At 31.9% G+C, this 17,309-nt stretch overlaps 2 protein-coding genes across 2 annotated transcripts; one reads left to right on the top strand and one right to left on the bottom strand.

Moving 5' to 3' along the window:
• The first annotated feature begins 9,030 nt into the window (after window positions 1-9,030).
• LOC114731418 (transcription factor MYB53-like) lies at window positions 9,031-10,743 on the top strand. Its single transcript, XM_028918575.1, has 3 exons — window positions 9,031-9,200; window positions 9,503-9,632; window positions 9,837-10,743. The coding sequence occupies exons 1-3, from the start codon at window positions 9,068-9,070 to the stop codon at window positions 10,741-10,743; spliced, it is 1,170 nt and encodes a 389-aa protein (XP_028774408.1). The 5' UTR covers window positions 9,031-9,067.
• A 3,924-nt stretch (window positions 10,744-14,667) lies between these two features.
• LOC114731426 (uncharacterized) lies at window positions 14,668-17,162 on the bottom strand. Its single transcript, XM_028918585.1, has 3 exons — window positions 16,495-17,162; window positions 15,847-15,943; window positions 14,668-15,043 (listed from the first exon to the last, which is right to left on the bottom strand). Exons 1-3 carry the CDS (start codon window positions 16,754-16,756, stop codon window positions 14,971-14,973), a joined length of 432 nt encoding a protein of 143 aa, XP_028774418.1. The 5' UTR covers window positions 16,757-17,162; the 3' UTR covers window positions 14,668-14,970.
• Between the last annotated feature and the right edge of the window lie 147 nt (window positions 17,163-17,309).

Here is a 17,309-nt window from a genome sequence, read left to right on the forward strand (position 1 = left end):
ATATGTGTTATGCATGCTTAACTTTATACAACCTGATTTATCCAAATCTGGCTTCTGTCACTTGTTATTGGGATTGGCGTTGGCTCTGTACAGTGTACACAGAGTTCCCACGTGGGAAAATGCGCTAACAAAGGCAATAAATCAGGATGCCACCAAAAGTTGAAAATTTTTTGTGAATGTGTGAATAGATGGAAGATTCTCTCATCTCAAGCAAGTGAGAGGGGGAGAGAGAGGGAGAAAGATACAGAAAGCAAACAGAGAAAAAAAGTGTTTAGAGAGAGAGAGAGAGAAGCTTGGGCTCAGCTGTAATTAATTTGCTTCAAGTTTGAGTAAGTTTTCAAACTTCCTCTCATGGAGTGTTGCCCTGAATAGAAGGAAGAATAAGCCTGGCCCCATGTTCTCTCTCTCTCTCTCAGGTTTCCCTTTTCTGTGGACCATCTCTAGTTTTGTTCTTTGCTTTTTACACAACACCTACACACACACACATATGTGTGTGTGTGTTGTTTATATGTTCCCATTATTATTTGTGCTGGTGGCCATAGTGATAAGACCAGTGTGGTCCTTATATGCCATATATTGAGACCAATTATTGATAGACTCTCTGGATAATTCGAATTTAAGTCGGTTCATTTTTTCACCTTTTTATGTCTAACGCAAATTTAATTATGACAGCACTTGCCATTTCTTTTCTTTTTGAGTTAAAATTTTCATCCCCTCCAGTACTTATTCTTACCTGCATCGACCCATGATCCAGCTACAAGGAATAAAGTGCACTGGTTTGGAATTTCTAGGCTAATTAAGTCACTCACGGAATCTAGCACTTGGAATATTTTTCATCAGTAAAAGTTGTTTTGTTATTCGTGAAATATACTCTGCTAGATGAAAGGCAATTAACATCGGAATAATGCAATCTCAACCCAAAGAGCAGTTCAATATGATTTCTCTTCTTCAAGCTCATTTGCTTGCGCGCGCGCGCGCGTTTTAGTTCTTACCAGTTCTGAGAAATCAAATCAATACAACAGTTTACAGGAACAACTGAAACTATTGAATTTATATGTTATATCCATTAATTTGAATTTATATGTTATATCCATTAATTTGAATTTATATGTGACTTGAACATGAGTTTAGGTAAGCTACAAGATATCCTTGTTTTGTTGTTTTAGGTTGTCGTTTGCACACACACAGACACAGACACAGACACACACACACACATATATATTAATTTCTTTTCTTCTAATGGGGGGAATATAATCTCTCTCTCTCTCTTGGGAGTCAAGAAAATAAGAAGAGAGAAGAAGAAACAGTTTGACTACTGAAAGTGACCTAAACCAAAACCAGTCTTTAAAGAGGAGAAGGACAAAAGAATTACACAGCGATCTTTATATAAAAATGTCAATAATACATGTACTTGAATTAGAATGGGTTTGGTTTCACCAAAGATAGGGGTTAGGAAAGATAAAAAATACAAAAGTGTCTGACCACAAGAGTCCTTTTGAAGGCTCAACAAAAAAAGTAAAGATGCCACTCACTCTATTAAATGTTTGCATGTGCTTCAATTAATTACAGAATCTTGTTTGGACACTGCCCCTATAATCCTCATCTTCCTTGTTTTATAAGCATTCCTCAAGCTCCTCCTCCTCCTCTTCTCCTCTTTTTGTTTCTCAAGCAACAATTTTTACATCACTTTTGTGACATTGATATGTCAGTAAAGAAGGTAAATTAAGCAGTATATAGTCTTTCAAAAAGGGTAGAGGAAGACTGAAAAAAAAAAAACACTCTTTGAAATACTTTTTTTGTTACTAATTTATTCAAAGATTTAGTTATTAATGGAATACAATAGTTTCCATATAGCTGACCCCACTTCATGAGCTAAGACTTATATTGTTGTTTATAACAATTGATACACCATGCTTCGGAAACTTTTTTGTTTGTGACAGATTTTAACCTTACGCATCATAACAAGCAATATTATTCACTTACAGTAACAGTGTGAATATATATATATATATATATATATTAGAGCACTTGATTTACATATCAACATTATTATATTTGAGAAACTTTATCTCTGGGGTTTTGATTTTTTTGAATATTTTACTAATTACAATAGATTCTGCCGCTGGCTTTGCTTGGTTTTGCCTTGTTTCAAGTGCTGATGGAATATCTTAAAGGCAAATTTGATTCTGTTAGTGATGAAATTTCACGATCAATAGTTTGTTTTTTTTTAAAAAAATCAACACGCTTTTGCATGAAAGTTGGATGGAAATCAATTTGAAGGAATCAATTTGATAAAGTGATCATGCATAAAGAATAAGCGGATATGCTATTTAAGCACATTGGACGTTAAAAGTGAAATGAATAATATTACTGTGTACTGATTGCATCACTCCCACCTGAATGTTGTGTTCATAAATTTGTGTGTGTGTGTGTGTGTGTATTATTATAAAGGCATATTTGGAAAGACAAAGATGTTCAATCATAGAGAATGTTCATTGCATGTATGGCTTTTAATTACCTAATCATACCAAAAGTGATTGATCTGTTCTTATATGTAAGCTTAATGACAGAATTAATTAACAATTAGCTGTTGTCACTAGTCACTAATTAAAAACCATTGGTTAATCAGCTGATCAGAGAACTAAACTTTGATCAAATGTTTGAGGGAAGAAGCACAAGTGAAAACAAAAAAAGAGAGAGCTTTAATATCTAAATTCGCTGCATGATTTGCAGACTGAGACATAGATCATCATCACCGATCCCAACAAAATGATTAGACGTTTCTGCTATTGATTATTCTGATTTCTTTGTTTTCTTTGCATCCGAGTACTGCTTTAGATGGAATCCCAGAACAGGGTTATATATAGAGAAATCATACTTTTGCCAACTAAATTCTTGAAATGAAACGCATAGTCCTACGAGTGTACACAAAGTGGCCGGCAATTAGATTCTTCTCGATCGTTGTCCCAGCACCATTCTCTGTAACTCAACTAAAAGTTCATGTAACCTTTTGAGAAATCAATCCCAAAAGTATTCAAATATATATTCATATCTTTAACTTAACCCTACTGCATGCTACTGATATTTATATATAACTTCGATATATTTTGTGTGATGCAAGTAAGTGCATGCAATAACTTATAACGATGGCACACATAAGGAATTAATCTATAGAATTGCAATAATGGGCTAGAAAAGTTAATACTTGGAGAAGTTGAGGTTAATTATTTGGTTGGCTAGGAAGATGGCATGCATATATAATGTTTTTTTTAATTAAATGACATTGTGGTGTAGAGAATGATGATTATTTTATTTGGAATCATTGAGAATCAAAAACCCATTGAATTGTCCATCTTTTATACATAAAAAGATGTCTCTCTCTATATCATTAAAATTGACTATCAATGTGTACTGATTTTTTTTTTCTTCACTTATGCAAATTCACGCAAAGCCATCAACACAAATTTTGACTATGAAACGCAACTCCTATATATGCAAATGATGATCCACGTGGTTGAGCGTACATTTTATAAAATGATGTGATAATATTATATATGTTTTCTTTTTAATAAATACACTCTCTTCCTCTAAAATAAAAATGACTAATAATTACTTCCTCTGGTCTTTATTATAAGGGATTGTCTGAAAAAAATTTTGGTCCTTATTATAAGGGGTCAATAATGATTTTTTTCTACTTTACCCCTAGTTACAAATTATTATTACTCATGTATGTAACTTTTCACTGGCTCCTCGAAATTTGTTATAAGGGTACGTAAGTTTAAAATTTTTTATATTTTTGGAACACATTTAATGATATAACTGTTACTCCCTCCGTTCCTTATTATAAGAGACATTTGATATCTATGGTATGTTCCAATATATAAGAGACACTTAAAAGTTGTCTCTATGTTTTTGTATTGATTTCCTATTTTACCCCTATTTATTTTGTCTCCAACTCATACTCTCTCTCCCTCCCACTTCTCTTTCTTTTAATAATTTAATTGTTCTCTCTCATACTCTCTCCTTATTAATAGGGGTATTGTTGGAAAAAACATTATATTTTTTACACATTAATTGTCCTCAACTAATTTTAACTGTTTTTTTGATCAACGTAATTTGGTTATTTGTCTCTTATAATAAGGAACGGAGGGAGTATTTTTTTGTCTGTATGAATTAGCTTGTTGACTCTTTGTAATAAAGGCAAGAGGGAGTAGATAAGTTCATTGAATATTGTGTTGGCTCTCTTTATGTAGCTAATAACTCTTGAAAGTTGAGTGACATAACACGTCTCTAATTTAGTTTTCTTGATCTCAAAGATATATATGGCTATATATGTGTCAAAATAAATTCAAGATGTTAATTATATCATGGAATTGGAACAAATAGTACATTATCATGTCCCTTGTCTATGATACCTTGTTTGTCTAGAAAGAATAAGAATAATTAAACATCATTACTTAAAAGAATTCATTCACCTAAGTAGCCAAGCATGTTTTACATGGGTTTGAATCCGTACACCAAGCCAATTATGTTAAAAGAGAAACAGATAAAAAAAAAACAAAAGGGCTTTCAAATTGATCAAGAAGTATCATTTTTCACTGTGCTTCAATAATTAGTAGCTATATTTTCACCCTGTTGACTATGTATGACCCTAAGGTGAAAGTGTTAATTTATCCTCTTAACCTCGGATCGCTGTTAATATCATCAATAATTGCCAAGCCTGGTACTCCCCTAGTTGGCTTAGTTCTATGTAAATGCTAGTAGATATATTTATTTTGATCTTAAATGTAAGAATCTGATTTATTTTTCAAATTTATTGTTTGTTCTCTAAATTATTTTTATTAATTGCAATTATTTAAAAGATTATTTTGGTTAGCTTTCGACAAGTAAATGAATATTTCAAGAAACTAGCATACATTTTTCTTTTTCACAAATAACTAACCTAATTAATTTTTTCAATTTTTTATAAATTGTTTCTCTGATCTTATTTATAGGACAGAGAGATAAGACGTTTTTTGTTTCCATATATAGGGTAATAAGACAAATTTTTTGTATTGATGTATAATCTTGCCCTTCATTTATTATTGTATTGATTTTGTTTACATGAGATATAATGTATATTAAATAGAGACAAAGTTGAAAAGTTATTGAATTTTAAATGAGATTTAATGAAGTTTAAGATTTTTCTTAGCCTGTATGAAATATATTGAAAGTGACTTATAAATAGGACTAAAAGAGTAGTTATCTAACTTTTATACTAAGGATAAAAAAAATATATCATATTTTTGTTTTTGCCATTAAGGAGTGTATCATACGTACTGCTCCCTTTAGTTCATTATAAACGTCATTTTAGGATATTTTACATTTAATTACTAAAGAAGTCATTAAGTAATAAGTTATTATGATATGTTAATTAAGATGCCCTTGACTTGAATTATTCTTTAAATAAACGTCAACCCATTAAGAAAATGCTCATCGGAATGAGTCGCTTTCATAAATATAGTATTGGTGGAGGACAAATATAGTTACTCCCTTGTTCTCTAAAGTAACAATTACCATTTCCTTCTTGTCTTTAAATATAAAAAATATTGGCAATTTGTTTTAAATTTTTATAGCAAATTTTCTATCTTGCACCTATTAATTTCTTGTTTTAATGCCCAATATACATGACTTTTTTTATTATAATAATTTTCTTATTCTCTTTCTCATCCTCTTTCTCCCCATAAATAAGGATACTTTAAAAAAAATTCTAATTTTTACCTATTTATTATTTTTAACTTACTTTTTGATCTACGAGATATATTTCAAGGTTGCTTATAAAAGGGACAGATGGAGTATTAATTAAAGGTATCATGTAATATCTAGCTCTCTCTCTCTCTCTATATATATATAAAAAATAAATTTTATTATTTCTTTATGGCATTTTTGTCCGTTTTGTATTTCCTATGTTCATGCATTCACAGGCCATTAGGAAAACATAAAAAATATGATCGTATATTAATTAAATTCATTCGGTCAAAAAACAAATACTCCTCCGATCGTTAATATAGAACCTAATTCTCGAGTTGGTTTTAGTCCTAAATATAAGACCAATTTCTTATATTTATCAATTTTTTCTAAATTATCCTTATGGATACTCCCTCAACCATAATCAAGTAAAAGAGAGAGATGGGATATTAAGAAAGATGATTATGGTATTTTAGGAAAAATGTGTCACTTTTCTTATAATTAACTAACTTACCTAACTTCCTCAATTTAATCAAATTAGTTAAATGAATCTTATATTAAGGACCAGAGGAGTATTGATTAAATCCATATCTCGTCATTGTACTCATTATATTTGCTTTCTCTATAATCTCTCTTTCTAAATTCATCATATGCATCAGTTATCATTGTGATAGTCAAGAAATCCATTCTCATCATATTATGTACTTTATTTCTCCAAAAAATTTTTTTCACGTTGTTGGATCTTTTTTAATTTAATGTTTCCCTCGTAGAAGAACACGTGCGAAGTTAAATAATCCAACCAAAACTGTCCACAATTTAGAGATGTAATGGCATGTTTTGTTTGGACACATCCTAATAATTCTCTAAAAATCAGTGCTTTTGAAATTCAGTAAACGTAGGTACTGGCTTCTACTACATCCCCCCCCCCTTGCCCGAAAAAAAATTCCTTTTAACTGATTGAGTGAAAAGAGATATATTAACCTCATTTATACACATTTCCCTCCATTAATATAAAACTAATTAAGAGAAATAAGTTTATTTTACATGTCTTGGCATATATATGGCCACAAATTTTTAAAGTTCGCCATACAATTAAACTACACGATATTTTGGGCAAAAAAGCATATCTTTTGCGCTTCGTATTTTTATGAAAAATAAAGAACAAATAGGCACTGTATAGGATGTCATATCACATACATAATTCGTAGAAAACAGTAAACTTTGAAAACATATATATATAGAGAGAGAGAGAAAGCTGGAGTGCTGTCAGCTAGATTTTAATAGAGTAGCTATTAATTAAGGAAGATAATAGGCGACAAAAATCATCATAAGCTTAATGATAAGAGGCACTGGAATAACGATAATGGATTGACCAAGTGTGATTCCATTCCATGTCATCCTTAAATTAACTTTATTAATAGAAACCATATTGAAAGATGACAATCTTGCATATATTGGGATTAAGCCTAATCCATCGTCTTATAGATATTTAATTAAAAACGGATTAATAAACTACCTATATTTCTAGCTACCTACTGTATACAACTGCGCATGCTTTCTTTTTCACTTCTGATTTTGGAAAGGAAAATGAAAATTTATTTGATATTATTGTTATAGTACATTTTTTTGGTTATGAAACATCACAGATTAAAGTTGCCTAGCTATCACCTATATATACAATGTTGTGGGGAAAAATCTTTAAACGAGAGTAAACAGTATATAGATAATAAAGTAGTGCATTATGCTAATACGAATGGCCAATCTCCTAGAAGCTAGAACAGGCATAACTTTGCTGTAAAGATCTATAATTGTCTACTATTATATAATATATACTACCTCATGTTTTTAATATAAAATTTAATTTAATATTTAATTTGGTTTGGTTTTAAATATAAGACCCCAATTTATTTTATTTATCTATTTTTTTAAGATAATCTTTATAATAGTTGTACATATTAAAAAATTTGATTAAATGGTAATTTTAGCTAATATATATGAGGGACAAGGATATTTAAGAGAAGACAATACATATTTATTATAAATAACTAGTTTAATTAATTTTCTTAATATACTCAAATTAGTCAAACTAACTCTTATATTAAGGACTAGAGGTAGTATTATCTTATCTAGAAGGTTTGGCCACACCCACGTTTAATATTAACTTTCACAACTTTAATGTGTGTGTGTTTTTCAAGAAATGGTTCTGTGCTTGCTTGGTTTTGAAACTAATATGATTCTTTTGTTTCCTTTCAATCATGATCATTCATTATATATATTTTTTCCATCATAATCATTCATTATATAAATGGCTTAATTTGATACCTAATACATTTATATATACATATATGCCTCTTTTAGCAGACATATTTATTAATAAAAATTTTGATTAATATTTTAATCTCCACATAAGTAAGTGTAATTTAGTCTCTATAATTTCGATTTAGTTAAAACCCGATCTTTGAATTTTAACTAATTGCAATTCAGTTTTTATAATTTTAATCAGTTAAAATTTTAATTCCTAACTTTCATAAAATATACAATTTTATTTTTCTAAAATATGAAAACTAATATCAATTATAAAGATTGAATTAAACTAAGTTGAGATTTAAAAATTGAGTTATAAATAAATCACAACTATGCTACATCCTGTTAAACTACAAGCACAAAATGATTAACTTTTTCTTTATTAATTAATTACAAGCATTATCATTGGCTATACCTAAAGATGAGTACGCTATAAATCTAGGTAAACTTCTTGAGCCATGATTTCCAAAGAAGGATAGTAAAAAGGTTAATTAATTGAAAAATCACCGCAATGTCTTTCAAAATAAATTAGTGGGACCCACCAGTGTGCATGTGTGACACGTGGACAATGAAGGCAAAGGCCATTAAAAAGGGTACAAGTGGTGCAGGAGGGGGTGACAATGCAGCTTTTATCCCTTTGCCACAAACCCTAAGTGGGCCACCTTATGGTACACCCTCCCTCATTAAATTCGTTACCCTCTTCTCAGTCTGCCTCCCATACGATTCTTTTCCTCTCAGTCTTTTTTTTTTGTTGATATTATTATTGTAAGCTCTTCTTCTTCTCTCTCTCACCTAGGGCTCAAAAAAGGTGAGGAGAGAGAGAGAGGCCCCTCTCATCATCTTCTTTTTTTAAATACCACCAAAAGTACTCCTCATATATTGTTTTCCACGGCCTCGTTCTGTACCGTGTAAGCCACTAGTTTTCGCTCTGAACTGATCATATCAGAGATCATCATTGTGAGAGAAGTAACAAGAAGAAGAAGAAGAGGTATATAGAGAGAGATCAGGCCAATAGCATCATATCGAATTTGCAGAGATGGGGCATCATTCTTGCTGCAACAAGCAGAAAGTGAAAAGAGGGTTATGGTCACCTGAAGAAGATGAAAAGCTCATCAACTACATCACCACTTACGGCCATGGTTGCTGGAGCTCTGTCCCTAAGCTTGCTGGTACTTACATATCTATATATCCATCTCTTTTTTCATTTCTTCTTTAAATCTCTCTATAATCAAATGTTTTACACATCTCTCTTTTCATCTTCATTTCATACAGTAACTAATAAGTACCTCCCTCTTTAACTATAAATCTTTCCCTTCTCTTTTTCCTTCTCATCTTCATTCATCTTCATCAGAGTATTACATATATAGCTTTTCCGATCTTTAGCTTGCCGCTGGAAATTAAACTTTTTTTCTTATGATTAATTCAGTGCGATTTTTTGGTTCTGACAAATTTTCATGGAATGAACATGAAGGTCTTCAGAGGTGTGGGAAAAGTTGCAGACTTAGATGGATCAATTACCTAAGACCTGATTTGAAACGAGGAAGCTTCTCTTCTCAAGAAGCAGCCCTCATTATAGAGCTTCATAGCATTCTAGGCAACAGGTATGGCTCCTATACATGTCTGCTTCTCTCTTCTCTTTTTTCCCCCTATTTTTCCCCCCTTAATTTATCCGCTAAATGAAAATCATATTGTTCCTACATGTAATTAGATATATGTATATATATTATAATAATTATCAAAAGGTTGCTTTCTTTCTATACTTTTTCTTTATGACAAGTTGATGATGGACATATTGTTTTTGACAGGTGGGCTCAGATTGCCAAGCACCTACCTGGAAGAACTGACAATGAGGTCAAGAACTTCTGGAACTCAAGCATAAAGAAGAAGCTGCTTTCTCATGATCTACTCCCCCCTTCTTTTTCTACATTTTCTGATCATTTTCTTCTTCATCATCATCACCATCATCATCATAATGCTCCTGCTGAAACCTTCTTCCCTTCTTCAAACCCTAATAATCATCTCCTCCTTAACCAGTCTCATCCTCAGCCTGATCATCATCCTCATCATCAGCTATACCATCCCATTACTACTACTCCGTCACCAATCCCACAAGCTCTCAATGGTCTCCATCATAAAACTGATGATGTTAAAGTAGACATTGCCAATTATGATAATCCCAATAACAATTTCCTTCATGTCCAGCAGAATCCTATATCAGAGACCACACCACCTAATATTATTATTCCATACTGTGAAGATGGCAATAATAATAATGATAATCATGATACGTGGTCAATGTTGAATGGTCTGAGTCAAGAGAATAATCAAATTACCAAAAGTGATGATCCTCTACTTCATCATCTTGTTGCAGAGAAATTCATGAACCCAGGTTCGATGTTAATGCAGCAATATTGTGATCCGGATGATGACAACTTGGGGGAGTCCATTGTGCCCAAAATCTGTAATAGCTTTGAGGATTATGTGTTGATGAGCAGTAGTAATGCAGTCCCATCATCATCTTCTTATTCACAAGACTTATTACAGGACCCTTCTCTTGCCGGAATCCATTGTTACCCACCATCATCTCTTTTTTCCCCACAACAAGATCACCATACTTTCTCAGCCAATCAAATGGAGTACATTGATGCAATCCTATCATCGTTGCCGCCCTCCGCCACAAACCCTATTCTTCCATCCAGCTTGGAGCCTTGAGTATAATATATGCATGAGAGAATATAGGAGCTTTTTATTTTGTCTATTTAAATACATATGGCCGAATAATATGGGAAATCCGATGTTTCTTGTTTCATTTTCTTGATTTGTGTGTGTGTTTGTTTGTTGTTATATTATTATATATGAACTGATCATTGCCATGCATTTAGCAATGTCTTGGAGTTTTGCGTATATATAAGAGGGGGAAGTAAGAGTTTTGTCCAATGGAAAACCTAGTTTGCTCCTAGGTCAGTATCCTCCTCCATTATCGGTGACATGTCTTAGGTTGTTTCACATGTTTGTCAGCTCAATCGATTAATTTGAATTTTTTTCCCTCGTACTATATACTCCTATGGAATACTCTTCATAATATGTTTATTTCTAATTTATATGCCAATCATGTCCCTTGATGATGTGCACGTACCTGGGGTTGAACAATGTCTGGCTTCAAAGCGCTGTGTGTGTGGGTGTGTGTTGTTTGTTTGTCTGTGGCATTAATGGCTGATGACGTTGAACGAAGACAAAAGCCGTACAAAGATACGATGGTCAACTCTTAAGCGCTAGAGGCCAAAGTGTCCTTCACAATGCCACCTAGTAAAGGGCCTAGCCATGGTGCTCTGGCGGCTATATCGCTTTAAAAGTTTAAATATCGATTTTCTCACGTCCCCAAATTAATGAATGATTTTGATTTTACATTTTTTGCACTTTTTTAACTTTACTTAGATGTTTCATTCATATATCTTAATCTTATAAAATATCTTTTTAGTCTGATAACTATGTTGATCATAGTACTATGTTAGTTTTATTTAAGAAATGATAATATTAAAATTTTAAATATAAACAAAATGTTCACAAATAATAATATATTAATTTTATTTTATAAAAAAAATAATGATTAACGCAAAATTTATTATTTGAGACAAAAATGTATTACGTCAAAAACTGAAAAAAAAACTTTATACAATTAAAATGCTGAATTAAATTTTTATATAAAATTAAAAGAACCAAGAAGTGCCTTAGTCGAAATATTTTTAGTTATAAAGCTTCAAAGTTACTATAGCTTCATTTTTATTTAATGAAAATATTAATTCTTATGTTAGATATTCTTATTTCTTATGCGCCACTTAATTATTTCTATTAACGGAGTTCAAAAAGGCACAAAATTAATTAATATTTAATTAAATCTCTAAATTGAATAGTAAATATTGTGTAAAATTACAAAATTTTCAAAGTGACACTCATCATGTTGAAACTGTACGCTTTGAAAACATTAGTTCAAGTGTTCTGACCAGAAAAGAGAACATCAATTCAAGTGAAACTGTGAAAGTTACCAAGATTCCTCTGGCGTACGTTGGAGTTATGATGGACATATATTAATAATGTCTCTAAGAATTATGCAAATGATAACTTGTTTAGAATTGAGTCCAAAAAAAAAAGATAACTTGTTTAGAAAAGAAAATTAGAATTATTTTTAAAAATTAGATGAACAAGATCTAGCAGTCTAATATTATAAGTGGGAATTGAATTTGTTGCCCGTCATTTACAAATTACAAGAGGGCTTTTGTGTTATTAGTTTACAAATCCTAAAAAAAATTACAATCTCAGATCCTTTAATTTATATAAGAACTATTTGACACTAGGATTTGATTCTAAATATAATATCTCAATCTACTTTCTCTTTCAAATTATAATTCATTCTCCATGGTATTCATATTGATTATATATATTGAGAGTTTTCATTGAAAGGTAGTCAAGATGAAAAAGGATACCTTAAGGGTCTATTTATTACAGATAATTAACTTAACTAATTAATTTATTTAATATTTAAATTAATGAAGTAACTTTTATATTAGGAAAAAGAATTAGTAACTTAGTACTACTTTCGGTTTTAATTATAAGGCTTCGTTTATAGATTATAAATAACATATTATGATTAGGACAGAAGGTAATATAATTTACCTCCAGTAATTGCATTATGTACTGTGAGCTTTTAACTTTTACCCTGAAATAGTTAAATTTACTTTTGCACCGTCTAGCTTGCATTTGGTGAGGATAAGTCCTATCGTGGCGTTTTGCTTTACTTGGAGCTAATGTTGCTTCTAAATTGGTTCAACTTTATGGAAGAGAATAGCAACAAAATGTCACTTCCAGTGTCTCCTGATGGAATAAAGAGTGGTGGGGGTTAGAAGTTGGAAAATTTTCATTTCGACTTTTATAATAATAATAATGCAATTTAGAAAAATTCAATTGAAAAGAAAAAATAGAGGAAGACTTGGATGTTGTCATGATGGAAATATTCCACCTTTTTTTAATAGAATTAATACTATTAAGTTCTTTTGATCACATTATTTTTCAGTTTTCATGAAATTTACATGGACAGGTTAAAACAATTATCTTAAAATAATTGCTGTGTGATTAAAGAGCATAATCGTAAGAGTAGTAAATTATAGAATAAATATTTACTACTAATTGTACATTACTAGAAAAACACAATATTCCCTAGTTCATGGTGCCATCGACTATCGATCTGGTCAAAATAGTGTGTTGTTCAAAAGCCGAGATTCTCATAATTTAAATAATATTCTTTATTGATTGCAATTATTGTCATAAAAAAGGCAATAAAGAAAAAGATGTAAATGATTTCATTTTCTTAAAAAAAAAGAAGACAATATTTTAATCACATTATATTTGCTAAATTAATTTGTAGCCCCTTTCTATTATTGCTAAATTTTTCATTAAAATAGGAGCAGTGTTATAGCATACAAAATAATAATGGATAAAAAAAATTCCATGGCAGAGTTTGTGGGTTGTACATGTTTCTTAATACAATGCATTTGGTCCATTATTATTTTGTATGCTATTTTCTCAAGTTTTTTTCTTTTGTTTCTTAATATATGCTTAAAAAGAGTCAGAGATTATTATAATACAGCAAAAGAAAATAATTTTAAGAATAAAAAGCAAATTTCAGATTTTGAAAAGTAGACATCATTAACTAAAGCTTTTGTCATAGTCATCAAAGGAGGCCAAAATTTTTTGACCATATTTATCTTATTGAAAAACTATTAAAAGGGTTGTTCTCGCAAATTAATAGTCCGTGAATACACTCTCTTATATGATACAGTTATTAAAAGATAATATAATGGATAATGAAGATCACGTCATTGTAAATCAAAATATGCTGAAATGAGTTAACAAAAAGACTAGACGCGTAGATAATTAACTTTCAATCAGCGGGCAGATGAATAAAAAAGAGAGAAAAGTTACAAATAAATAATAATATTTAAATGAAGTCTTTCAATAAAGGGCATTAGTGTCCCGGTTTTCTAAATAATGGAAGGGCCCATGTTTATGGAAGTGGGGAGTTCTTTGCTTCTTTTCTTTGTCCGTGGAATCTCAGCAACACTTTGCCTCATGACAGAAAGTGGCCTAATTTTGCATCTAAATCAAATCACTCTCTCTGCTTCCATCATCACTCAGAATCTTAAATCAATGTCTTATGGGTCATGTTGGCTGGGGGAATCCCCACTGTTTACTCCCGTCTTTTCTCCTTTGTAAATCAACCTGCACGCAAAAACATGACAAAAGAATAGAACATGGAAACTGTTTCTTCACACTCAACTTTCTTTTCCCCACATTCATCTCACAAAAATTTCCTTTTTCCACTGTCCCTTTTACACCCTTCTGCACAGACATACAATCTTTCTTATTACACTCAAGTTCCACCTTTGTACTAATCTATACTAATTTGTTTGTTGCACTACTCCCTCCTTCATACTTCCTTCAAGATACCAGATGGGGTTAGCTTACCTTTTTTACCATCTTTGAATATTTATTCTGGCTTCTTGACATTTTTGAGATCTTTTGGTATGTATTTTTAATTTCATGAGATACAGCAGTCACTACACCAAACCAGATCATTTGTACTAATAGGCATGAAAGATGACTAATTGAATTTGAACTTGCTCAAAGGCAATCCGTATGTGTTAGGAATACAAGTGGAGATTGACTCAAGAATATTTTGGCATGCTCATTGGGCAATCAACAGATTGTCAAAGGTTGATTTCATCACAGATCACCAACGCCCTAGAACCCCCACACTTGGGGGGAAAAAAAGAAGGGCACCAGAGCTAATTCAACTTGTCCTGGTTTGCAGGGTATTTAACATGGAATGCAAGAAAATTCAAAGTAAATCAAAAGATCCAATGCGCTGGAGAAGCATCAGATTGACTATGCTGTAATCCTTGACCTGCCCTTCGCTATTCTTCTAGCAATGACTTTTCGGCCACCCTTGGTTGCCTTGCTGCTCAAGAAGAAAAATAACATGGTGTCATAAACATGTGCACATTACTGTATATGAACCTGTGCTGATGTTTGTACATCAGCCATACAAATTTAACAGATTCTTGGGGTGTTTGGATAGAAACCAAACCATGGTTTCAGAAGTGCTTTTACGGATTACGAAGTAAATATGTGGAGGAGATTACCTCGTTTTACGGAAAAGTGTTTCTGAAACCATAGTTTTGGGTTTTCCAAACACCCCCAGATCTATTTTCTTCTACAATTCTACACCTTAACTATACATAGAAGGTCAGACAAATCTAAATTTCAGAAACGTAATGTAGCAAGTAGTCCTCCGCCCTAATGGCATGCACTCATTTTGACGGGTCGTGGCCAGAAGTCCAAGCCCATTCGGCCTATCACTCTTTAGTCATAATAAAGCTTCTAGGAAATGGTTGATGACACCCACATTATCTACTGAAGTCTATGAAAAATTCAGAGCAAACACAGTTTAGATATCTATATTCAGTTAAGGCATATGTTTTCTTTCTTCATCGAAGGTTTGATTTCCCACATTATCTTCCCATCTGTGTTAGTCTGTATCTGTAGGTCTAACAAGTCAAAGTAAGACATAATTATCGAGAAACAATATGGTTCCTTCTACTTCCCCGTATAATTGTAGTCCTTTACATTAGAATATTTTCAAGTGACGTTACAGTGTGTGCCAGATCTCTACAATTTAACGAGTACGTTAGAGTTTGTTATTCTTGCTATCTTATGATATAAGAAGAATGTAGCCAAAAAGAAAAAACCTGAGTGGCTTACCGGGCAAAAAATCCATGATTTCTCTTTCGCCGTATAAGGCTAGGTTGGAATGTTCTTTTCGGAAATAAGAGCATTGGCTCTTCTGATGAACCAGCCCCTGCAGAACAATGAAAAGAAAAGGAAAAAGAAGAATTCAAATAAAGTCACCTTCTTGGTAATTTATCTCCTCATTTCATGACAAATGTTGGCTAGCATGGGAACTTTGAGCGTGTCGTAGTTATCAAATGTGCAAGCAATATTGCTCCTCAATATACACAAGGCAACCCCAAAAAAAAAAAAAAAATCCCTCAAGCAACACATGTTGATGTTGCCATTATTTAAACAACAAGGACCAAAAAATTTCACCTCGAAATATCCTGATTCCTTGTCAAAAAGTTGTACCTTGCAACTTAAATAGAAGCTTTTATTTCTCAAAGTTAATGTTAATTTGATGACTACATAAAGAGGTGAATTATCCAACTAAAATCGAAGCTGCAAGTAATCCAATTAACATAATAAAGCAAGAAGGTTACCATAAATTAATCTTTTTAAATTTCAAACTATTTCTTAAAGATAGAAACACATAAAAAAAAAAAAAGGCTATCAGATCATTAACATCTCATGCCAATGAAATTTTAAATTTGAAAAACATTCGACGTTAAAATGTACCGTCGGGTAAGAAGAACCGAAGCGAGGGCAGTCCGCAAGGATACACGATGCCACCTGAGGAGAACTTGCTGAGATGTTCGAGTTCGCTATTGGGCATCTCGAAAGAACTAGGGAGCTTGGAGACGGATGGGAATAGCCTGGGAGTGATATCGAGGCTACGAGAAGCAATTTTGTCAGTCGAGTACAGCGCTTGGTGAAGAAATGAATGTGAAACCCGATTGAACATTGAAGTGCCAATTCTGAGAAACGCTTTTGATGCCATTCCAGTATGAAAATCCTCAAGCTTTCCTAAACCCTATTGAGAAGCAGCAGCAGGAAGAAGAAATTGGACCAGAGCAACGGGGTATTCAATTTCGGGTTGAACGGTCCGACCCAAAAGAACCGCCTCCGATTTGCCCGGTATAAAAAAGACTTTCTTTTTTATGCATATATTTATCTGCTAAAAAAAGTGTAAAAATGAAATACAAATTCTAGACAATAGGCACAATCAAATTATTTGTCATTATAAATGAAAATACAAAGTCATCCACTCTTCAAGGCAAAAAAATAAAAAAACTCATCAATCCATGCTTAAGAATATATTCAAAAGGGAAATCTCTCATGGCAGTTATATTTATTATTATTTTAAATTTTTTTATTGATGGCACTTATGAAGCATGAAATTGATAAAAACAGTTCACAATGTAAATCATTAAAGTAAGAAATATTTTTGCTAGTTTTTTTAATTTATATAAATTAGCTATCTGGTTTATATTTACAATCCTAGGAACTATGCTCATTGTTATTAATTATGTTGAATTAATTATGTTGAATAG

The sequence above is a fragment of the Neltuma alba genome, unplaced genomic scaffold (assembly GCF_004799145.2).
Source record: "Neltuma alba isolate B1F8T4 unplaced genomic scaffold, ASM479914v2 tig00012829_pilon, whole genome shotgun sequence".
NCBI classification, from domain to species: Eukaryota; Viridiplantae; Streptophyta; class Magnoliopsida; order Fabales; family Fabaceae; genus Neltuma; species Neltuma alba.